The 24,126-nt window shown below is 45.6% G+C and overlaps 1 protein-coding gene across 8 annotated transcripts in view; it reads left to right on the plus strand.

Annotated features, from left to right (window-relative positions):
* Nucleotides 1–14,698, plus strand: part of EPB41L1 (erythrocyte membrane protein band 4.1 like 1) — a 574,086-nt gene extending 559,388 nt beyond the window's left edge. For 4 of the 8 annotated variants that reach the window (XM_078652090.1, XM_078652083.1, XM_078652085.1 and 1 more), the window contains one exon: nucleotides 12,584–12,720. In XM_078652090.1, coding sequence (XP_078508216.1) covers nucleotides 12,584–12,592 — 9 coding nt within the window. In that variant the 3' untranslated portion in view covers nucleotides 12,593–12,720. Of the gene's footprint in view, nucleotides 1–12,583 lie in introns of all 8 variants that reach the window. The other 4 variants (XM_078652088.1, XM_078652086.1, XM_078652087.1 and 1 more) reach the window with 4 other exon arrangements.
* The last annotated feature ends 9,428 nt before the right edge of the window (nucleotides 14,699–24,126 follow it).

Below are 24,126 nucleotides of genomic sequence, written 5' to 3' on the forward strand. Positions count from 1 at the left end.
CACGCCGGCGTGATGACATCAGTTCCCTTTTTTCCACGTCGTCGACGCTAACGGTTTCGGGAATCTCAGTAGCCAACTGGTACTTTGTTGCCTTATTGTTACCGCTTTCTGCTTCTTTGTTTCTTGTCTCTTCGACGATGTCGACAAAGAAGACCGGCTTCAAGCCCTGCAGGGAGTGTGGGAAAATGATGTCCATAACTGACCCGCACGAGGACTGCATTTGGTGTTTGAGCTCTGATCACGATGTGGATGGATGTTCCTCTTGTCGGAAGATGAATCCGAAGGCCCTGAGGGAAAGAGAGACCAAACTCCTGGTAGCGAAGCTGAAGGCTGGGAAAGGAAAATCTTCGAGGTCTCGTTCTCGAAGGGCCAGGTCGAGGTCGAGGTCGAAGTCAAGATCCGGATCTCGAGAGGAGTCGTCTTTGAGGTCCGCTTAGGTCCGCTTCAGACCATGCTTCGAAGTCGAGGAGGAAGCATAAGAAGAAGAGACATGAGTCCCGACGTCGTTCTGGTAAGGAGTCGGGCTCGAGGTCGAGGTCACCGAGGAAGGTTCGTTCTAAGGTGGTTACGCTGGATGTCTCGGATCATGAAGGAGAGGCCTCGCCTTCGGAGTCGCGGGTACAGTCGCCGACTCCGGCTTCGAATCCGTCTCAGGCGCCGTCCCCGGCCCGAGATGAGGAAGAGGTTCAGGAGGATGTGGATTCTGCGCCTGTCGAAGAGCGAATCCGAACCCTCCACAAGACCAGCCTGAGGGTTTCCAGCCACCCTTTCCAGCACCAGGCCAGGACCCATCGGCGTTTTTGAACGCTATGTATGGCGTCTTTTCAAGGGCGTGGTACCCCTCTGGCGCACCTTCGGGTCCCATGGGTCCTCTGGCCTTCAATTTAGGAGTCCCTCACTCCTATCCTCCTGCTCCATTCATGCCCTATATGCCGGCTCCGACGCCGCCATGGCAATATCCGGCTCTGCCGAGGTCGTCGACGCCGGTTCCGGCGTCGCCCGCTCCAGATCGACCTCGAGGGCATCCCACTGAGCCATCGGATTCGATACCGGCGTCGATCCCGGCTCCGTCGGAGCCATTGGTGGATCCGGCTGCGAGGCGTGTAAAGGAGAGGTCCAGAAGGGAAGCACAACGCCTTTTGGAAGAGCAAAGGTATATAGAGTCACATCCTGATATGGAGGAAGGTGAACTGGAGGAGGACTGTTTTGAGGATCTGGCTGACGCTGGTAGCCTGGATTTCTCTCCAGAGTGGGAGTTGCCATCAGGCTCTGATACACCTAAGGATGTCCAGCCTTATCATGTAGTGATGAGGAAGGCGGCAGAACTTCTGCAATTGACATTGCCAACAGTGGAGTTTAAATCCAATCTTCTAACAGAAGTTTTGCATTCGCCTAGCTCTGTGGTAGAACCATTGCTTCCGTTGAATGATGCCTTAACGGAACCCATTTTGGAGGTGTGGAAAAAACCACTGTCAGCTCCTGCAGTATCCAAGAGTGTGGCGAGAAGGTACAGGGTTGCACCTGAAGACCCTGCTTTTTTGACATCTCATCCATCACCAGAGAGTCTAGTCTTACAAGAAGCCTGTTCCAAAAAGAATGTGAGTGCCTTTCCTCAGGTCCCCGGTGATCAAGAGGCAAAGAAACAGGATCAGGTGGCTAAAAAGACCTTCTCCTCTGCAAGTATGGTGTTGAAGTCAACTAATGCCACTTGCCTTATGGGGAGGTATGTGCATGCCCTTATGGATACTATGCGTACTATAGCTCCTAAGATTCCTGATGCCAACAGGAAGGATTTTGAGGAGGTAATATCAGATGCACAGGCTGCGGCACGTCAAGTAATACAGAGTGGTCTTGACACTGCGGACTCGGTGGCACGTATCATGGGTACTGCGGTTGCCACTAGAAGATCAGCTTGGCTGAAATCCTCAGACTTTTTGGCAGATGTTCAGGCGGCTTTGCTAGATCTGCAGTTTGATGGATCTGGTCTCTTTGGAAAAAAAGCTGACACGGCCTTGGAGAGATTTAAAGACAGTAGGGCGACTGCTAAATCTTTAGGTCTCCAGATCAGAGGTTCTTCGGCCAGGAGATTCAGAGGTTTTGGACGCGCTTCCTTTCGGAATTACCGACAAGGTCAGCAGCAGAAACAACAACAGCAGCAGCAAAATTCCATGTACAGTTCTTACAGGGGAAAGCAAAGATCGTGTCCCGGTGGAGGTCAGGCCTCTTCCTCCTCCACCTTCTCCAACCCTCCAGCCACAGAAAAGCAGCCCTAGATCCGCCATTCAGGATCATGTGGGTCCGGTGGGGGGTCGGCTTACCCATTTTCTACGGGATTGGGAATCGGTTACATCAGATCTTTGGGTTCTCAATCTCGTAGAAAATGGGTATGCCCTTCCCTTTCGGGAATTCCCTCCCAATTACCCTCCTTGCCAAGGTTTTTGCACGCAGGAACACCTGTTACTCCTGCAGGAGGAGGTTCAGACTCTATTAAGAAAGGGTGCGATAGAGGTGGTCCCAGAGCAGGAAAGGGGTCAGGGATGCTACTCCCGGTATTTCCTGATTCCCAAAAAGGATGGCAGACTTCGTCCAATCCTGGATCTCAGGATCTTGAATCTCTATCTAAAACAAGAGAAATTCAAGATGCTCACCCTTGCACAGGTTCTTCAAGCGCTGCTGGAAGAAGACTGGATGGTGTCGCTCGACTTGCAGGATGCGTACTTTCACATCCCTATCCTGAAGTCGCACAGGAAGTATCTCCGTTTTACGGTGGGATCGCAACACTATCAGTTTGCGGTCCTTCCTTTTGGAATTACTACTGCGCCTCAAGTCTTTACCAAGGTGATGGCGGTGGTGGCAGCACATCTCAGAAAGTCGGGGATTCCAGTATTCCCCTATTTGGACGACTTGCTGATCAAAGCAGAGTCGCCGGAGAGAGTGCTCCAACATCTGCAAGAGACAACCCAGTTGTTGTACAGGTTGGGTTTTTCGATAAATGTACCCAAGTCTCACCTGGTGCCCTCCCAGCGCATCCTGTTCATAGGTGCTGTACTGGACACAACTGTATGTCGTGCATTCCCTCCTCCTCAAAGGATTCGCGACATACAGGAAATGATTCCTGGAGCGGTCGTTCCAGTCCTGGAGGTCCTTCGTCTGCTCGGTCTGATGGCTTCCTGCATTCTGTTGGTCAACCATGCACGCTTGCACATGAGGGCGCTCCAGTGGTGCCTCCGGAGGCAGTGGTATCAAGACAACGGAGATCTCAGGGAGTCGATGAGGATCTCCAGAGATGCTGCAGCGGATCTGTCTTGGTGGAGCGTGGAAGGCAACCTGTCTCAGGGGAAGCCTTTTCAGCTGCCTCCTCCGGTGGCCACAGTAATAACGGATGCATCCACTCTAGGGTGGGGTGCTCATCTGGGGACCTGGAGGTCAGGGGTCTTTGGTCTCCAGAGGAAAGGTTGCTTCATATCAACCTTCTGGAATTGCGGGCGATACATTTGGCGCTCAAGGCCTTCCTCCCTTACCTTCGCGGTCGGTCGGTTCAAGTCCTGACAGACAACACAACCGTGATGTGGTATATCAACAAGCAGGGACGAGTGGGGTCGCAGTGTCTCTGCAGAGAGGCTCTGCGTCTCTGGTCCTGGGTTCAGGACCATCAGATTTGTCTGATGGCAAATCATCTGGCCGGGGTTCTGAACGTGCGTGCAGACAGTCTCAGTCGGCAGTTCTCAGCCGACCACGAGTGGAGGCTTCACCCGGAGGTGGTTTGTCACGTCTTTCAGACGTGGGGGACTCCTCAGGTGGACCTGTTCGCCACTCGCGAGAATGCTCACTGCCTGTCATTCTGCAGTCTCCAGTATCCGATGCAAGGAGCTTTGGGGAACGCGTTTCAGTTGAGTTGGGGAAGTCAACTCCTTTACGCGTTTCCTCCCATACCCTTGATTCCTCGGGTTCTGAGGAAGATTCACCAAGACCGGGCCCAAGTCATATTGGTCGCCCCGGATTGGCCAAGAAGGGTGTGGTACACAGATCTTCTCCACCTCTCCTCTCACCCGCCGCTCCGTCTCCCTCACAGGGCAGACCTCCTCTCTCAGATAGAGGGACAGGTTCTACACCCCCACCTCCAGACATTACACCTTGATGCCTGGAGATTGAACGGGGCAACCTGAATTCCTTTTCTCTCCCACATGATGTGGTGGATGTCATTCTTTCAGCTAGACGTGACTCCACTAAGTCCATCTATTCTGATAGATGGTCTAGATTTGTCACCTGGTGTGGAGAGAAGTCTGTTGACCCTTTGAAAGCCCATTTATCTGATGTTCTTCAGTTTGCTCTCTTTTTGGCGCGGCAAGGACTTGCTGTTGCCACAGTCAAGGGTTATCTCTCGGCTTTGTCCGCGTTTCTTTGTTTGCCGGACCAGCCTTCTCTTTTCAAATCTCCTGTAGTTTTAAGGTTTTTGAAGGGTCTCACTAATAAATTCCTTCCTACTCCATTTATTGTGCCTCTATGGGACTTAAATCTTGTCTTAACATACTTGATGGGTGCTCCCTTTGAGCCCTTACACAAGTGTCCTATGAGGTTTTTGTCTTTAAAGACAGTCTTCCTGGTTGCGTTCACCTCGGCAAGGAGGGTAAGTGAGCTTCAGGCTCTTAGTTTCAAGCCCCCTTTCTTGACCATTCATGCTGACCGAATGGTTCTTAGGACCAGGGCTGCTTTTCTCCCTAAGGTGGTGACTCCCTTTCACCTAGGACAATCCATTACCCTCCCTACCTTTTATCCTCCCCCTCACCCTTCCAAGGAGGAGGAGAGGTTACTCCGTCTGGACCCTAGGAGGGCGGTGTCTTTTTACCTGGACAGAACTAAAGACTGCCGTGTGGAAGACCAGCTCTTCATTGTTATGTTATGTTAAATGAAGCTTGTATAGCGCACTGACACCAAAGGTTTCCTGGCGCTTCATTGGGTTTGCTGGCTGCAGGAAAGGAAGAGCGGTTCATAAAAGAACTCTTTCAAGATGGATCCTCCTCTGTATAAAGATCTGTTACTCTTTGGCCGGTAAGGAACCTCCAGAGGGTATAAGGGCTCATTCTACAAGAGCTAAGTCATCAACCTCGGCTTTGTCTAGAGGTGTTCCTGTAGAGGATATTTGTAGGGCTGCAACTTTATCCTCCCTCCACACTTTTGCGAAGCATTACTGCTTGGACTCTGAGGTGAGGAGGGATGGCCACTTTGCTCGCTCTGTCCTCCAGGATTTTCTGGTTTAGGAGAGTGGACGCCCTCCTCCGGGAGTGGGGACTGCTGTGGGAATCTATTCACAAGGTGAGGAATCCACTGGCAGATGTATCTATCAGAAGAACAAGTTACTTACCTTCGGTAACGCTTTTTCTGGTAGATACAATATCTGCCTGTGGATTCCTCACTGACCCACCCACCTCCCCGTCGTCCACTCTTCTATGCCAGAATATCTGTATTGTATTTGTTTTATGGTCAAAGAAAATTGGTTATTTCAAATGTTTTCTTGCATTGACTTCACACTGTGTGTGTTACTTTGACTATCGTGTACTGTGTATGCTATGTATATTTCTACTGTCATTGGTCCATCCGTGTGGCTCGAAGGCACGGAAAAAAGGGCGGAACTGATGTCATCACGCCGGCGTGGGCCTATTGTAGGCGTCGGTGACGTCAGCAGAGTCGCGTGCAATGCCGTGTCTCTGTGATGTCCAAGTCCACGTCGGCGCGAGGCTACTAAAAGAATTTCCGAATGTTGCTGACGCAAGGGGATATTCACAAGGTGAGGAATCCACAGGCAGATATTGTATCTACAAGAAAAAGCGTTACCGAAGGTAAGTAACTTGTTCTTCTATCTGATTTCCTCAATGAATAAGTCCTCTAATTTAGCCCTTCCTTCTCGAAATTTTGTTGTAGTTCTTTCACTGAAATATAGGAAAAGGATAGGATAGAATTTATGTTTATAGAGCGCTCGAATGCCGGGGCGTCTTGGCGCTGACGTAAGAAAGAAGAGATCTGACTGTCCCAATACTGATCATTTATGCTTGAGGGAACAACCAAGTTTTTATTTGCTTTCTGAACACAGTCCAACTAGGTTGGAGTCTAAGTGTAGTAGGCAGTTGGTTCCACAACCTAGCTGCACAGTGCGATATGCTCTTCCCCCCCATCTAGCTCTGCGTACTTTAGTGGCACAGATGAGACCAGTGTTAGCCGATCTAAAAAACAATTAGTACTAGTGTCCTTTGGAATCCATGTCATGTGGTTTTCACGCATGACTCTACAAACTTACTAGAGAGTTCAATGCTCAGTAGTCCAAACTAGGTTGTGCAATGGAGGTGATGAAAACATGAGCGACGCTAGTGCAAAATGAGAATGTGCTAAAAAAACTAGAAATGTATAACCGATTGTAAGTACGATCTGAATTTGCAAGATAGTGCAAAAGAGGCTGGTTTACTTGTTGTTGAGAATATGACATTGAAAACACCCCATAGCGGTCTGATTGTGTGAAGTTCATTCTAGTCATTTAGTGATCTATTCTTCCATAACAAACAGTTTACTGGCTCAAAGCAGCATCCTTTGACCAATATGGACGGCCTCTAATAGAGGTTTATCAAACAGATGGGGGAGAAACTCACTGGGACTGACAGAAGGCTGTGATGTGAACGCACAACCAGTTGTAATTTATACAACCTAACTGGTGTTAAAAACTGAGGTAAAAGGGCTTCCACAGTCTTCTACTGCTACTCAAATGCTCTGAAAAATGGAGAAAAGCCACGGCCCTTATAGCCTAAGATACATACGGGTACTTGATCATATATTCACACGATATAGGAATGTCCTATCATCTGTAAATTCTGGTCATTAATATACAGCACACTTAGGAGAGTGGTGGAAATGTCTGTAGCACTTGACTCTAAGGCTGATATCTTGGTGATCATAGGGGAAGCGGGAGAATGTAGACATACCCACACACTAGTGACAGTGGGTGGATAGCTGATAAGCGAGACAATGCTTGCACCAGGCATGCACCAGATAAGGAATCTCAATTTACAGAATAGCTTAGAGGCATGGTATTGTGGCAAGACAGAAGAACCCATTTACAACCTAGTTTGGACTACTGAGCATTGAACTCTCTAGTAAGTTTGTAGAGTCATGCATGAAAACCACATGACATGGATTCCAAAGGACAATAGTACCCATTTACAAAGGTAGATGGTGCCCAAAAACATAAGAACATTAGGGGACGCTGGTGGGAGCACTTTCACGGAATACTACCTATCTTTCATGACTACCAAACTAAAATTGCAATGTCGTTTCTACTTTCTAAACAGTAACTATTCTACGTGCAGCACTATTCTTAAACACATTTCAAATTTTGTGAGACAGAGACACGCTGAGAAACGTGCTGCATTATTGTTTTGAAAAACAATAAAAATATATATTTAAAAAAAGATAGTGCAAGTAGTAGGTAATCAAATATCCAACCCAACGCTCCTCCCACAAGATACTGGCTCTTCAGTGATCCTCCAACGACTGCCATCCATAGCCTGCTTTTGGGAAGCACTGAGGCTCCTACACCATTCTCCATTTATATGATATCTAAGATGCCCACCGATTCCAAAATCCTGTTTCCTGTGAGATTCAAGTTAGTTTCATCTGGTTGCTGCTTTTACCGCTGCACACTCCACCTCTCCTCTGATCCTGATGGTCATTGTATCTAGCACTCCAGTGCAGCAAGCATCAAGCAGTCACCATTGACTCCAGTATTGGAACTTCTCATAGATTCCCATGCTTGTATCATTCCCCGTCGTCGGAATGGGAGTCCCCGGTATACACAAAATAGCAATAGAAACCATTACCCAAACAGAACCTATGCCTAGGCCCATTCTTGTTTTGCAACCTATCCACCTCTTTTTGTAAAAGAGCCCAAAAAAATGAACAACCAATCAGATTAGCCTCACCCCTTAGAACCCTCTTGAGAGAGGCTCAGAACCTCAGTTTATCTACCGCACGTTGTGCAAGGTAGTCTCCTCTGAGCTCTGCATCAGTTTTTCCTACAACTTTACCTCTACAACCTTTTCACCAGTTGTTTCTTCAACAACTTCTTCAGGATGTCGGATAAGGAGAAGAATGCCCTCTTTAAAGCCTGTGCTGTTGTGCTAAGAAGAGGTTATATATTGAAGACAAGCACAAAGATTGTATATACTGTCTGTACCCAGACCATATGGTTACAGACTGTAAGATATGCCACACATTCTCTACCAAGACTCTACGAGACCGTGAAGGACGTCTTTTCACCTGGCTCCAGAAGCTAAAATAAAGAAAGGAGGCAGTGTCCAGCGACAGCGACAAAGCATCTTCTGCGACTTCCTCCAGAAGGTCTGTAAAAAGTGGTAGATATTCTCCTTCACCTTCCGAGAAATTCCCTGGTAAGGCCTTGAAAAAGACCTCTAATAGGTCTAAAGGGCTTAGTCCTGTTGAAACTCCTCACCAAGGTGTAAAGGAGAGGGAAGGACTATCAAAAGGAGTAAATCTTGAGAGGAAATCCAGTTATGTTCCTCCAACTTCTCCTCCTGCGGCTCCTAAGACCTTCAAAAAGCCATCATCGTTGACTTCTGAGGTAAAATCATCTAAAAAGGCTCACTCGTTGACGACGCCCTCATCAACCACGTCGACGAAAGCACCAAAGGTACAGTCTCCTTCATCTATGACCCCATCGACGGGCTCGTCGATGGTGGTTTCCTAGTCACTGGCATTGGCACAGGGCTCTGTGTCAATGAGTTTGACGCCGGTGGTAGTTGTATCGTCGACGATGGTATCGACGATGACGAAGTTGACGAGGATGTAGACGATGAGTGTGACACCGCCTACTACGTCATCGATGACGACTGCGGGATGTCGGCTACGACTACGGCTGAGGCGACGATGTCTATTTCTTCGTTGACTATGCTTTCTTCGTCTTTCGATCTGCTCCACGGATCTTTACAAAGATATTAGCTCCGGTAGCAGCCTTTCTTCGATAACAAAAGCTTCAAGTCTTCCCTTACCTGGATGACTGGTTGCTGAAAGCACCTACCAGGCAGGCAGCACAAAGAATCGGTCATAGCATGTACATGCCTTTTTGCCAATCTCGGGCTAACGCTCAACGTACAGAAGTCTTCTCTCCGTCTTTCCAGAACAGCCAGATTTCTGGGAGCCATTCTAAACATGTCAATAAACAAAGATTTCTCGACCTTGGAGAGGCAAGAGAAGCTGATGTCCATGGCCTCCCGATTGTCAAAAAGACAGCCACTTTCAGTTCTCCTCTTCAAGTCCCTGCTGGGGTCCATTTCCTCCTGTATACCCCTGATTCCTCACTGCAGGTTATGGATGTGTCCACTCCAGGAAGAGTTAGACTTGCAGTGGCTCCAAGTCGGCGGATCCTTCAATGACAAGATCTCAGTTACCGAGGTCATGAGAGACGCCGCATGAAAAACATTTCACAGGGTCTTTCTTTCAGGCTTGCCCTGCTCCACACATAATCACTACGGACGCCTTCCTCGGAAGGCTGGGGAGCAGTGTTACAAGACCTTCATGAAAGTGGCCGGTGGCGGCTCCAGAATCGTCTGTTGCATATCAATCTGCTGGAGCTCAGAGCGATTCGCCTAGCCTTGCAGGCCTTTCTTCCACGAATACAGCAGTCTGCCGTTCTTATAAGTACAGACAACACGACAGCCATGCATTATATAAACAAAGAAGGAGGCACCAGATCTTGACTGTTGTCACAAGAAGCCCAAGCAATCTCGGAGTGGGCAATTCAGCAGGAGATATCTCCCCGAGCTGAACATTTTCCAGGTGTCCTCAACAAAGCAGCGGAAACGCTCAGTAGTCTGAAATCGGTCAGCCACGAGTGGGTACTGGACAACTCCACTCTACAGAAGGTTTTTCACAGATGGGGCCCACCTTCCATAGACCTCTTTGCCACCCCGGAGAACAAGAAATGCCAGTTCTACGCAAGCAGACTTCACCATCCGGGATCGTTGAGAAATGCGCTTTTGAAGGCCTGGTCAGGCGCTTTTGTTCACGCTTTTCCCCCATTCCTCTGATCCCCAGGCTTCTCAGGAAACTGAAAGCAGAACCGTGTAGGATGATTCTGTTAGCTCCTGCGTGGCCCAAACAGTTTTGGTTCACAGAACCACACCTTCTCTCCCTGGACCTTCCTCTTCCTTTGCAGCCGATTCTTTCACTGCTGACGATGTCCCAGTGCCAAGTCTGGCATCCGGATCCTCAGTCTCTACAGCTCTTGGCGTGGCTCCTGAGCAGCGAGAATTTCTTGGTTTGAATCTCTCAGCAGAATGTAAAGAGGTGCTCTCTCAGGCAAGAGCCCCAAGTACAAACAAAACTTACAGGTTGAAATGGAAACGTCTCTGTATTTGGTGCCAGCAGAACAGCCTCCATCCTTTTAAGTCTGAGCCACATGAAGTTCTTCCATATATTCTATCATTAGAGAAAGTGGTACTGGCTCACTCTTCTATCAAGGTGCATCTGGTGGCAATCTCTCGCTTCAGACACACGTCTTCAGGCCCTTCCCTCTGGTCGGCAAGAATCATTAAACAGTTTCTCAAGGGACTTTTCAGAGTTTTCCCTCCAGTCAAGCCTCCTCCTCCTCCTTGGCATCTAATCTTGGTTCTCGCCCAGCTTTTGAAGCCTCCTTCCGAGCCTATTCACAAGGCAGAGTTGAAATTGCCCTCCTGGAAGGTGGCGCTTCTTATAGCTTTGACTTCAGCTAGGCGTGTGGGAGAATGGCAGGCTCTCACCATTCAGTAACCCTTTCTTCAGTTCAAAAGAGGAACAGTGATTCTACTTACTAACCCAAAATTCATGCCTAAAGTTCCTTCGAACTTTCATTTGAATGAGCCGGTAATTCTTAAGACTTTTTTCCCTCAACCGTCTACTCAGGCAGAGAAATCACTTCACTCTCTGGACATTCAGAGGTGCTTAAAGTTCTAACTTCAATGAACTAAAGACTTCAGAAAGTCTTCTCAAATGTTTGTGTCTTTTAGTGACCCTCGCAAGGGTTTTCCCTTTACAAGCAAGGGATCGCTCGTTGGATTACCAATGCTATCCAGTATTGTCACAAGGCAGCGGGCAAGCCCCTAGAAGGTCGAGTCTGTGCTCATTCTACGAGGGCGATTTCTTCTTCTACAGCCCTCTTGCTGGTTCCTTACCGTTAGATCTGCCGTGCAGCGACCTGGAGCAGTACCCATACGTTTACAAGGCATTACTGCCTGGATTTTGAAACGCAGAGTGGCACAGCAGTTGGACAAGCGGTCCTGAGGAACCTCTTTCAGTAGTGGTGAGCTTTCCCTTTCATCCCTCCTTCCATGTTACTGTTTTATCAGCTCTTGCACATTTCTGAACCTCATATGTGTATGTTTTCTGAAGTTTCTAAGTATGTTATTGACCATGGAAAATGTCATTATGATGAATATGCTATGGCTTTCTTCTTGGTTTAATATTAGTCATGGTTCCACAAAATGTGCTGGTAACTGCTAGCTACTCTGATACAAGCATGGGAATCTATTAAAGTTCCAATACTGGAGTAAGAAAACTAGTTACTTACCTGTAACTTTGGTTCTCCAGTATTGGAAACTTTTATAGATTCCCATGCAACCCACCCGCCTACCCTGGGAAAGCTCAGCCTCTTCTATCTTCAGTGGTTTGGTTACACAACGGCTACGAAAATCTCAGGTTCTGAGCCTCTCTCAGGAGGGTTCTAAGGAGTGAGGCTAATCTGATTGATTGTTCATTTTTTTTTTGGTCTCTTTTACAAAAGGAGGATGGATAGGTTGCAAAACAAGAATGGGCCTAGGCCTAGGTTCTGTTTTAGTAATGGTTTCTATTGCTATTTTATGTATACCGAGGAGTCCCATTCCGACGACGGGGAATGATACAAGCATGGGAATCTATGAAAGTTTCTAATATTAGAAAACGAAAGTTACAGGTAAGTAACTTGTTTTCTTAAGCTTGTTATTTCCTGTAACTCTAAAGTGCCTGACACCGCTATGTTGTGTAATCATGACACCATGTTCCTAAAGGATAAAATAAACAAAGGAGAAATGGTCCCCACCAAGATGTTCCCACTTGGAGGTTAGTGTCTTCAATGTGCAAGGTCGCCTACTGCTGGTTAGTTAGGTACAAAAACAGTTTTTGCTTATACCCTTCCATTGGCAGAGGTAAGGAGCCAGAAATGTATTTAAATGATGTAGGAGGCTGAAAGATGTTTGTTACTTAGGCTTATAGGCCTCCTGACATAGGACCTGGAACCGAAGTGGAACTAAGTGGTAATGTGTCTACACTACATCCAATAATCACATTTGCTCTATTTTGTTTCAAAACGTTTGGTTTCAAAACCCAACTGCTGTTCCTTAAAGAGTTCCAAAAACTTGTAAAGAAGGGTCTTGTTATCTGAAAATACCCTTTCACACACACACACACGCACACCGCGCTCTCTCAATTTCTCTTTCTTGTTCTTTCTCGCTGAATGCAAACTTATTGACTCCCCGTTGTACTCGTCACTCTCTGTTTCTGCCTTTTCTAGGACTCTTGACCTCCGCATTGGGAAGTTGGTGTCGCGACTCAAACCCCAATTTTGTGAAGAGCCAAGGCGTCCACAACCGTGCTACATTCCTCCATGAGAATATCCAGACACACTGACCGCCAGGACTCCCTCCTCGACAGAGAGACAAAAAGAATTAAAACGTTTTAATATTTCCTGGGATCATAACATGGGACCTTGCAAAGATGCTGCAAAGCTGAGGTCGCAATCTTTTTGAGAGAAAAAACTCATATGAACAGAAAAACCCGTACCCCATTCCGGCATTGCCTGTTCAACCCCCTGTTCAGCGTTTGAGTGAGAGGACAGACCATCACACAACAGCATTACCTTATTGTGGGTCACATATGCTACCCACCCTGCCGCACGGAGTAACACTTTGCATGCCGCATTGGATCTGGCCACAGGCTATTAAGAATTGTATTGTGAGGAACAGATGGTGGTTGTCATGTATATGTGTGTGTGTGAGAGAGAGAGAGAATCTACTTTGAAATGCAAAGGCCAACCATCCATCTCTCCCACTTCCAATAAATCCCTATTATTTTCCTGGCTAGAGGGCAGACTAGGTTAGTTTCACTAATAAGGTCATCAAGCCACTAATCATTGCACTTGAAGTTAGGAAGTTTCAAGAAGCCTGTGTTGAGGATTTGGAACAGATGGTCTGAAAAACAGTTTAAACATCAAGTGCTTCTCATGCATTGCAACTTGCGTGTCAGTAGCCTATGTAAAGAAAATATATTTTTTTCACCAATATATTAAGCCTTAAAGTTGCAGCTGGGCACCATAATGCGATGGACCTTATGATATCACGTCGTTGAGAAAAGGTTAGTCGTACACTACGCTGGACTCATTGCATCTGAATGTTAACGCACTGAAGACAAATAAGAAAGTGTTCTGTCTTTAGAGAAGGATGCTGGCCACGGTCTTGTTAGTTACATTTGTTTGGTGTGGGGGGTCCCTTTTCTTACCTTGCAGAATGCCTGATCGAATCCTGCAGTTCCCACATTAAACTTAGCCTCCTAATTTAGATGCATAAGACCTATGGGTAACAGGATGGAAACGTCCATTTTGAGTTTTTGTGGTAGTCTGCTTTGAAAAAGCAACTCACTTTGTTCGCACACACAGACACACAACTACACACCCACTGGATTATGCCTCTGCATTTCAATCAAGACTTCCTATGAGAGACAAGCTGGTCAACCTGCACTGTGCCTACATGGCTGAATGCTTGAGAGGAATAGATTAATAATGCAAGACGTTTCGTCTATGGGTATCTACCGGGTGATATGTGTGGGTGTGAAAAGGCAAATCATACACGAGAGTAGATCTTTACACTGTATTGTAACCATCAAAGTTCCTGGTTGATCTACCTTCACTGTGATCACCGCAGTGTCTTACTAGCATGCCCCAAACAAACAGATTGATTCCACAATAACTGTGCATTTGTAATTCTGTATGATGCATGCCTGGAAAAAGCACACTGATCTCAGAACTTGGTTGGGTGTATATACAAAGTAGGGTAGCATTTGTTGCAGAGACTTGCTTGTCCCACATTATTGTGACACTCTATATTTAACAACTTCCTTGGACATAAAGCTGAAATAATTCAACGGGGGGTCCATACACCTGTGCGGCAGTGTTCCCTGGCACTGACAGGACGATGTTACACAGTGGCAGATCTCTGTACTTATCTAGTTACATGGGTGTGAGAGATAGCCTGATGAACAGACAGGTAAGTGTAGAGTGTTCAGGTCAAACTTGCTGGTCGTGCTCCATCAGGACTTTTTCTGTATGGTGTAACCTGTGGACAGGTGGTGACATGGTATACCAAGTTGATATATCTGTCAAGAAGCACTGTCTACAACAACGTGGTGAAGGTAGAGACTACCCTACCAACTATAATGGGTTAGATCTGTAAATATATGTTGTGAAACTTTAGCAATCAAAGTTTATAGGCATTTAAATTCCACTAGTTCATCTGATAGTGGGAACGACATTAGGAAATGAGTGTCTGGGGTTCCCTAAGAAGTGGCCTGCACCACATCTGTTCTGATCTACAACGGAGTGTGTCAGTCTACAGAATTATATACTAATCCAATTAAGTGGTCTGCGTTCAGTTCTGTTGACCCGGATAAGCAGCCTACCGCATTTGTTAACAAAGATATCAATGTAAGAAGGTAAATGAGTCCTACGAAGCACTGATTAGAAGCATGGTACAAGTGCTGAACGTTTAATAATTGTTAGATGCATCAGCGTTTCTTGTGTGACGCCTGTTCCCTTGGTGAAGATTTTGTGCAGGAATAAATACCTGAAATCTTACCTAATGTGGACACTAGGCATGGGGACCTATCCGATCTCACCTGGCAGGGACAGAACGGAACATAAAGAGCCATCTAGGCTCTCTGGCTGTGTAGAGCAGGGGTCTCCAACATTTTCTGTATTAGGAACTACTTACTTTAAATGAAAATCATCCTGAGCTACTAATAGTAGTGTTTGGCTACGAATATTAGTGTTGTAATACTAACCACGTCAGACAAGATTACATTGGAGGCCACCTACGCAAGATTACCAATAGTGATCACCTCGGTGCATCAGGCAGGGTAGCTAGCAGTAATGTAAAAAGTTCTTTTTCAATTTGTAATGCCTTTACCTGGGTAACACATGACAACTGCAATGCCCCTGGCACAAATGTAATAATATTAGTAATAGTGCATGATTTATCACACAAATATCACATTTATATATATTTTGGAAATCCATTATTTGGAAAGACCAGCTTATGAGTTCTGAAATTACACACATTTTCAACCAGAACACATGCTTTGCATACATACATTAATTCAACCAAACATAGGCTTCTAATTTAGTAGGCTGGGCTGCACATAGTGTTACTTCCAGATAGCTGGAGAGCTACCAGCAGCTTATAAGCTGTTCATTTGAGAATCCTGGTGTAGAGAACTGCAATGCAAAGATTGTGTTTGCACTACTGTCATGTAGAGTTTTACACAAAGAAGTCACCTGAGCTTTGGTGATGAGCAGGTTTGCACAGAGGGCTTTACGAGTTCTTGTGCATCATCTGATACACTGTGTGGATGCTGCTCCAGCTACCAATGTGATCTTATAGTACTGATTCTCCTTAAGAAAGAGCATATTCTTTTAATGCAACATAGTGGTCCTGCAGCCAAGACTGTTCAGCAGCCTAAAGCTATTTATACAAATAGTTTGCCCAAGCCATGCATTCTCTCACTATAATAATATGTACTGATTTAATATATATTCATATACAAAGGGGGTGGTGTTTCATCCCAAAAAGGATGCCTCAGAAAAAATTGTAAATATTCACCCTTTAGAAAAATCAATTTTCAACTGATCGTCATAAACTCTTTATTAAGTTGACGACAACAGCCATAAAAGAGCACAGAGAACATTACATAAAATCATACTTATATAACACATAAGCATAAAGTACATATAATTTAAAACCCAGATAACAGAGAAAACAAATAAGAAGCATCCGGTATGCAGCCATGCAATGGTCAGTTGGATCTTGATCGCCTGGACATCAGTGCTGCTTTTAAAAGACAGGAAACAGCTAATAAAACATGTTCATTGGGGTACGTCTGAAGGTACACGAGAGCAGGGTGTTCTTAAATGAACTTCAAGGATTTCAATAGTGGTGCTAAAAACTGCTTTCTATACCTCCTAAAATAATTGCAATACATTACAAAATGTAAAGTGTCCTGCGGAGACCTATTGTCACAACCGCAGGGCAACCTAAGACCAGGTTTTACCCATCCACTAGGTGAGGTCAGGAGATGGTGTAACAAGTTAAATCTGAACATGGCCAATAAAAACCTATCATGCATGTTGGGTACCTGCACTAAGTAATGTTCCATACCCCGAACGGTCTTTAACCCCTTCCATGCTGGTGACGAACCCCAGCCGTCACGCTCCGCGGCGCTCGTGTGCGGATGACGGCTGGGGTTTGTCACGGCCCCGCCCTGTTCGTTTGTTTACCGCACAGCAGCGAAAATGGGCCAGCATCGAAGGGGTTAAAAGCATGTATCCCCTCACCAAGTGGAGTGACGTTCCTGCGATTAACCCTATCAAACGCAGACCTGAGGTCCATGAATGCCAGGTGGAGGGATTCAGGATAGGCAACAATGTACTATTAATAATCAAATAGATTCAAACTTTAGTCAGATGTTGAACTACCTGGCCTGAAGCCATACTGGACATCAGAAAAGATGTAATTGGCAAGAGACCACACCATCAACCTGTTAAGGATTAACCTCCCAGGACCTTCACTACCACATCTATCAATGAAATGGGGCAGTAACACTGGGGATTGTTTTTATACTCCTTCTTGAACATGGGCACGATCACCGCCTTCGACCATGAAGTCAACACCCCTGCCCGGCAAGCCGCGTTTAACATTTGGGTCAGAAGGGAACCCCAAAACAATATCAGCCCAAAATATGTCCGGAGGGATTCCATTAGGGCCTAGGGGCCTGGTTGCGTGTTATAAACCCCTTCTTGGTATTCAGACCATTGTTCCTCTGAGATGAAGTGGCACATTGCTGGTCCAGATCCCTCCGCAAAACAGGGCCTGTTTACCACCCTCCAAATCCCTGCACTCACTCTCCTGACTTAACTCCTCCCAGGCTGTTTCCCCCAATATGGATTTGCGATTGTCTAGGACCTGCTTGCATGCCTGCCTGCAAGGTTCAACAATGCTCTTATCTCTTGGAGTCTTCTTCAGAGCCACCTTCAATTGCCGAAGGCTCTGTGAGCAGTACCTATCGATCCACTTTGCGTATTGCCTATAACAGCTGCTTCAAGCCCCCTTGGCGTTCTCAGCCAAGATGGCCGCTAGAGGGGTGGAGGGTGTTGGGCGTGATGGGGATGAATGGATGGTTCCCAGTCAGTCGCAAAACTCAAGACTGCTCAAAAGGGAACATCTATTTGAAAGGCTCGGGATGGAGGCTGCCGGGTAACTGAGCATATACTATTACGAGAACCCTACGCCTGCCATACCTGGTAGCTAGGTTGGTGGCAGACCTTTTCAGGGGGAGAGCTAAAATGCCAAGCGGATCTATAAACCTCAGTGGAGATGAGGCAGCCAAATTATGTTCCGCAATCGAAGGTTGGTTTACATTTGCCACCACGCAGTTCCCCGCCCATCTTTTGCTGTCCACACCCACCTAAACATGATGACTGACTCAGAGATCGCAATACCAACATGTAAATGCGAATTAAACCAGTGCACAGTGCTATCAGGATTATTTCTTTATGGCACACCTTGTGGGTCAGATGAGCATGTAGCACGGTCAGGTTCAGGCATCTGTTACTATTCTGAGTCAAGAACAACGTAATGAAGGGAAAAGCTACTACACGACTAGTTTACAAAATATACGTTATTGCAACTTGAGTGATCACAGGTTCTAGGGATGTAAATCTTATATATTTACCTGATAGGGGACCAGAGGCTAGCAATTTAATTGTGGCTGTAGATTCCAGGAGTTGTTGCAAGGCAGAAGTCCTTGATTTAGTCTCCAGGAATTCTCCAAGATGTGGCCTGCACCACATCGGTCATGATCCGCAACAGGGTGTGTTTCTGTATAGAGTTGCAGAGTAGTCCAATCCAGCAATTTGCATTCAGTTCAGGTGCCCCAAACCCTCAGCCTTTAATATTTGTAAACATAAACAAGACAGCCATGTCCTCTCACTTTCAGATATTGATTCCTATTGGTGTAGGGATTGTTTCACACCTGGACAAACTCATCATTCTGTTGCTGGAAATGTTGGTGAAGCTTAAGTGAGGCTGGATAGATAGAAATGCCACTGTGAAGTAGAAACAAATGATGTTTAACAAACCTTAATCTGACATATTGTAAAGAAACATATCATTACAATTTATTTTCATTTTTACCCAAAATCCATTTTTAGGAACCTGTGTCATTAGCCTCAACACAATTTTCCTTTGACCTAGTATTGACGTATATATCTTTCAGTTTTCTTTTTGTCAGTCTGTGTCTCTCCTTCCATTGAAGGTAATTTGGGAGTAGCTCTGGATAACAAACTTGGCTGATGTGAATATGGTTTCTTCACTTGTAAGATAAGGCGGCCTCTAGGGATTCTTCTATATGGATGCGCTTCAGAGTTATGTATATTATATATAACAAAAAAAATAACCAAAAAAAAGCCAGAAAAATCATGATACTCAATAAGTCCTTGTGCTGGTGTGTATGATGATGTTTTTAAATTATGTGTCGACTGACTGTGGCATTCCTAGTAACATTTGCTCTTCACAAAAGAAAACATAGACAACAGACTTTATTCTCTCAAAATCAACAGAACTTTATCACGGATTGAATCTTCTAACTCCCTTTGCCAGGTTGACATCTTGACTTGGATGGTTGCTATCAAAGGTGGAGCATCTGGCGAGGATTTGCAAGTATGGGCATGCAGGCCCTGATCTCTCCACTGAACACTTCTCAGCCAAATCAACTGTGAAGTTATAAAAGAGAAGAGAACTATATAATAGACTTGTTCCAGGAAAGGGCGCTATGATCAGATTGTGCTGGTGTCTTGGTTTCGCTGGCGCACTACATGAAGGGAGTGAAGCATGGGACCACCACGATCAATGTAAAAACCTCAGAGATTACTATGGCAGGTACAGCTTCCAGAATACCCTTGCAGCAAAATTAGTAAGTGCTCAAAGGCTGTGGAATTTTCACACACTCTATAGTGTGCGGTGCACTCAACAGCGCTGAGGCATACACAAGCACTGCAATCTTTTTGTGATACATTCTAGACCGGGCAGCTCATCTAGAGGGAATGTTTCTTCAGTTTGATGCCTGACTGTTGTTAATCAAAAAGAGACTCCAGGAAAGAATTGTACCTTTTCCATCTTTATTGTGAAGGATGCTTCTTTCCTGGGCCATGTTTGTGGAGACTAGTAAATCAGATGTGTATGGGGTGTGCAGAGGCTGCCCTCCCGCTGTCCCTTAACAATGCAGATGACAAATCTGTATCTATCCTGAAAGCTTGACATGTGTTTGAGTTGGTCCCCATGCTCCACTCCCCTATTCTCACCTAGCTGGCTTTCGAAAAGTGACATGTTCTAAGTTAAGAGATGTATGTGTGTGTGTGTGTGTGTGTTTGAGGCCAGATGTTGGGGTCTGAAGAGAATGCCAGTGAGTGTTAGGGAAGATTGTTAACAACCTGCAGCTTTCATCAGATGCCAGTCTGAGATTGCATGAGTATTAAGAAATATAAAATTGCACCTTACCAGCCAAATGCAATGCCACGTCGTCCCTTCACTCTCTCCTCCCCGGCTCCCGCCACATCCCTGCCTCCTTATGTTCCCGTCAACTTCCCTTTCCCTCTCAGTGCTTGGTGATGTATGCGTGTGTGTTCACTGGTCTTGTATCCAATAAAAGTGAAATAAATGTGTGGTACCGATTTGTCCCTCTATGTTTTTTATTTCTGTGACTGATAAATGTGCCTCTGGCGTAAACAGAACAATTAAAATTTGAATGATTTAATTGGTATATTTGGAAAGTGCATGAATGCCCAGGGGCATCTTGGCGCTAGAGTTGGTAGAACAGAGTGATTCTGGTATGGGATACAAGCTGACTCAGTTGGCAAAGAGACAGTCTTTTAGTGCCCTTCTAAAAGACATAAGCGATGTGCAGCTCTTTATTGTGATTGGAAGAAGGTTCCAGGTGTTAACTGTCCCTAACAGGAAACTTCTTCCACCTCAGCGGACCTGCTTGAACTTAGGTGTTTGTAGACGTTTTGTATGAGCTGATCTTAAACTTCTGGCCGCACATACCATTTCAGATGAGTCCTCAAAAACTGAGGCCCTTTGCCGTGTAGAGCTTTAAAGGCCAAGCATTGTGATTTAAATTTAGAGTGGTTGTGCCATAACTTTGTGATATCAAGATACAGCTGCACTCACAAATTCACTTCTATGTCTTAATAGTTTAAAGAGTTTCACCAAATGCCGCACACTTTACCATCAGGAGTGTTCTGGTGGTGCTCCACCACTTATGGGTGTCACTTCATCATGTTACACATGTATCATCTACAACAACAGCAACTTGCGTAATTTAGGAGATGCTAGCTCAGCCTGGGTGTAGTTTTCAAAGTACATATTGCTGCCCTGAAGTTCCAGATTAAACTGTATTTAGAACATGTGGAAGCACGCCAAAAAAAGTAACCATTTTATCAATAAATTTAATTTTCTGGCAGTCTTTAAATTCTTCATTATTCTCCCATTTTCGTTCCTTCAGTAAAGATATTCCAATTTCTGAAATACAATCCCATTCCATGTCACCTTTTTCAGACATAGTATTTCATCAGCAAGGATTTCTCAGTTCATGAAATTCAATTCGATTCTGTGCAGCATAGTTCACATGCAGGCATGTTTTCAAGTCCAAAACACCTTTTTCAAGCCTGCTTACAAAACCTTTTATCTAATCGGTGAATTGTGTGCCACAGTAATCAGCATTTCATATGAAATTGGTGGATGTGTTGGCTCTCTAAAAATGATACCTCAGTAAAACTAGTAGGTGTTCACCCCCGTCAGCAGGGAAGATTCAGTCTCCATAAATGAAGGAATGTATTGTAATATATCGGCATTTATAAAATGCGCTGTAACCATACGGGCATCCTGGCGCTAGATGTAAGTAATCTACAGAGCTGAACCAAATGATTAAGCTCTGGGGAAGTGGCAAGTCTTGACTTTCTTCCGAAACAACAATAAGTCCTGTATTTGCCTCAGTTCCAAGGGGAGGCTATTCCAGAGGCGGGCAGCTGCCACTCCAAACGCTCTTTCCCCCACTGTGGATCTCTTTATCCTCGGGATAATTGCAAGATTGGCTGACGAGGACCCTAGGCTGCTTACCGGTGCATACTATGCGAACCTGCCCAGAAGCGGTTTAGGCCCAAGTCCATGTAGTGCTTTAAACACAATACACAGAGACTTGAACAGTATCCCTTGGGTCACTGGGAGCCAGTGCAGCTCTGCTAACGCCTAGGATGTTGATGACCGACGTGATCTTGTCAATGCAAGCTTCGCTGCTGCCGCCTGAATTCTCTGGAGCCTTGTGATTAAATATTTCAGGGACTCCAGTAGCAAGGCATTACAATAATCCAAGTGGCTCAGGCTGACACTCCTAACCACTGTGGCTCTGGCCTGAGAAGGTAGCAAAGGCAGCACCTTCCTGATCCTCTAATGAGAGTGTAGCAGCTTCCTACCAGCTTATTGACATGAGATTCCAGGTTCAGTTTATCATTGAAGCTGACCCCCAGATTGCGTACCGTACTCACAGGTACGAAAGGGACATCTGTGGGAATAGGCCAGAAGTCAGTTGGTAGAACCGGCGGCACTCTGCCCACCCCACAGTGCAGAATCTCTGTTTTGTCGTTATTAAAATGCAAAACATTGTCTCTCGACCAATTCACCATTTCCCGCATAAATTTATGGAATATTTCTTGGTAATGAGCTTGTTCGCCATCCCTGGACACAATAAGTTGGGTGTCATCGGCATAGTTAACCACACTAATATTATGAGCTTTTATGACTAAGCCTGGGCAAACCACTACGCCGCACTCGCGTAGTGCGAAGTTTGCGCTACTTTGCACTACGCGAATTGCACATAGCTCAGTGCAAACAGGCGTAGCATAGTGCAGCGGTTATTTTTTGCTTGCTCATGGTCCTCAACGTCAAGTTGGCGACCGTGAGCAAGCAAAATGACATCCCGCTAGACTTTTTCCTCGTTCGCGATATCAGCAACATCAAGTTGCCGATCGCGAGCGTGGAAAATAAACCTCCCGGCGAGCTTCTCAACGCGGGGAGGTCAGGTTTCTCATTGCGAGTGGTCGCGTCTGCTCGTTACCGCTCGCGATGAGAAACTACCAGTCCGCATTGAGAAAGCTGCCCCTCGAGTAGAAATCTACTCGAGCAGCAGAAAACGACCTCTTGCACTGTGCAAGATGCAGTTTGCACTGATTGCACAGTGTGGACAAGCATCCGGCACTGTGCGATCAGTGCGAACAGCATTTTGCACAGTGCACTACGCAGTACGCGTAGCTACGTGTAGTGCAAAGTGCACTTTGCGTACCACCACTTCGCAAACAACGCCCAGGGTTATTTATGAAATCCACAAGCGGCCGCATATAGACATTAAATAAAATGGGGCGGATTGAAGACCCCTGGGGTACCCCATGCTCATTGTTGACAAATTCTGATTGGAAAGGGGAGGGCTACTGCCTGCCATCTTTCAGCCAAATAGGATTGTACCCAACTCAAGGCCATATCCACCACCCCCATTTCTTCCAGCCTTGCAAGTAGGATGGCATGATTTACCGTGGTACATGGTACAGCTCCTACTAAAGTTATTGGTACAATGTTCTCACAATGTGGCAGAGCTCCACCTTCAGTAGGAACCAAACCATTGGTCCCATCATGTATGGACAGTAACATTTCCTTAATTTGGGCAGATTACTTGCCCCGTACTGTGGGTCGTTTGTTTTCTTAGTTGCATTTTATTCATTTATTATCTCTAATACAAGATGGGCTGAGGCATTCATTACCTAAAAGTCAACGAGCTTTGACTCTGTGGTGGAAATTCACAATGAGGAAACCTTCAAGCTTATTTTGAAGATTGATATCTTGCCGTTGACAAATAATTGGCTGTGGCACTACTCACCAAAATGTTCATCCAGGGCATAGGGGCATTAATCAGCTCACTTTGAAAATGACTGAATACCTATCAGTCCCAAAAATTGCTACTACCCACAATTTTACTATAAGGAAAGGCATCATTCATTTTTGAAGTTACTGTCTCATTTAGCCATTCCTAAGAAACATGGTGGCCATCAAAAACTGTGAGGCCCAAAGCTAAGTGGTTTGTGAATGTCTCCAGAATTCCAATATGGCAATATAGGAACATACCACACGTTACCGGTTATGTGTTTTTTTTACATTAGTTTTACTTAGATGCCATTGCAGTGACAAGGAGTGTCCACCAGCCTTCATACTTCCCTTTGTTAGATTCCCTAGGTCAGATCCCTTTGCTCTAGAGGCCAATATAGATTTTTAAAGCTGAATACAATTAGCCTGTTATAAGGACAAGGCCATAAGAATGTCTAAAATATGGGTGCTCAGTAAACGTCCAACAACAAGTTTAAAGGTGTCCCACATGAAATAAATCTAGAAAGCTGCCCTTTTTCACAATGGTTGAATGCGAAACGGTTTCAACGCTTTTTATTGAGGCTTCAACAAAGCATAATTACATTTCAGCATTGTCGTCAATCCGTTACAGACAAGTTAACATCACTATACACATACATGTGGATTTCCCTCATGTCCCTGCTCTAGGCATCTGTCATCCGCACCAGAGTGAGCTCTGGGTTATTTACGGGGGCATCGTGGTCTGAGGTGTCGTCTGCTAGGCTATGTAGATATGTCACCAGGGGTCCCCAGATATCGTGCGGCCTACTAGTGCTTGGCATGA

Source organism: Lissotriton helveticus, chromosome 7 (assembly GCF_964261635.1).
Source record: "Lissotriton helveticus chromosome 7, aLisHel1.1, whole genome shotgun sequence".
Taxonomy (NCBI): Eukaryota; Metazoa; Chordata; class Amphibia; order Caudata; family Salamandridae; genus Lissotriton; species Lissotriton helveticus.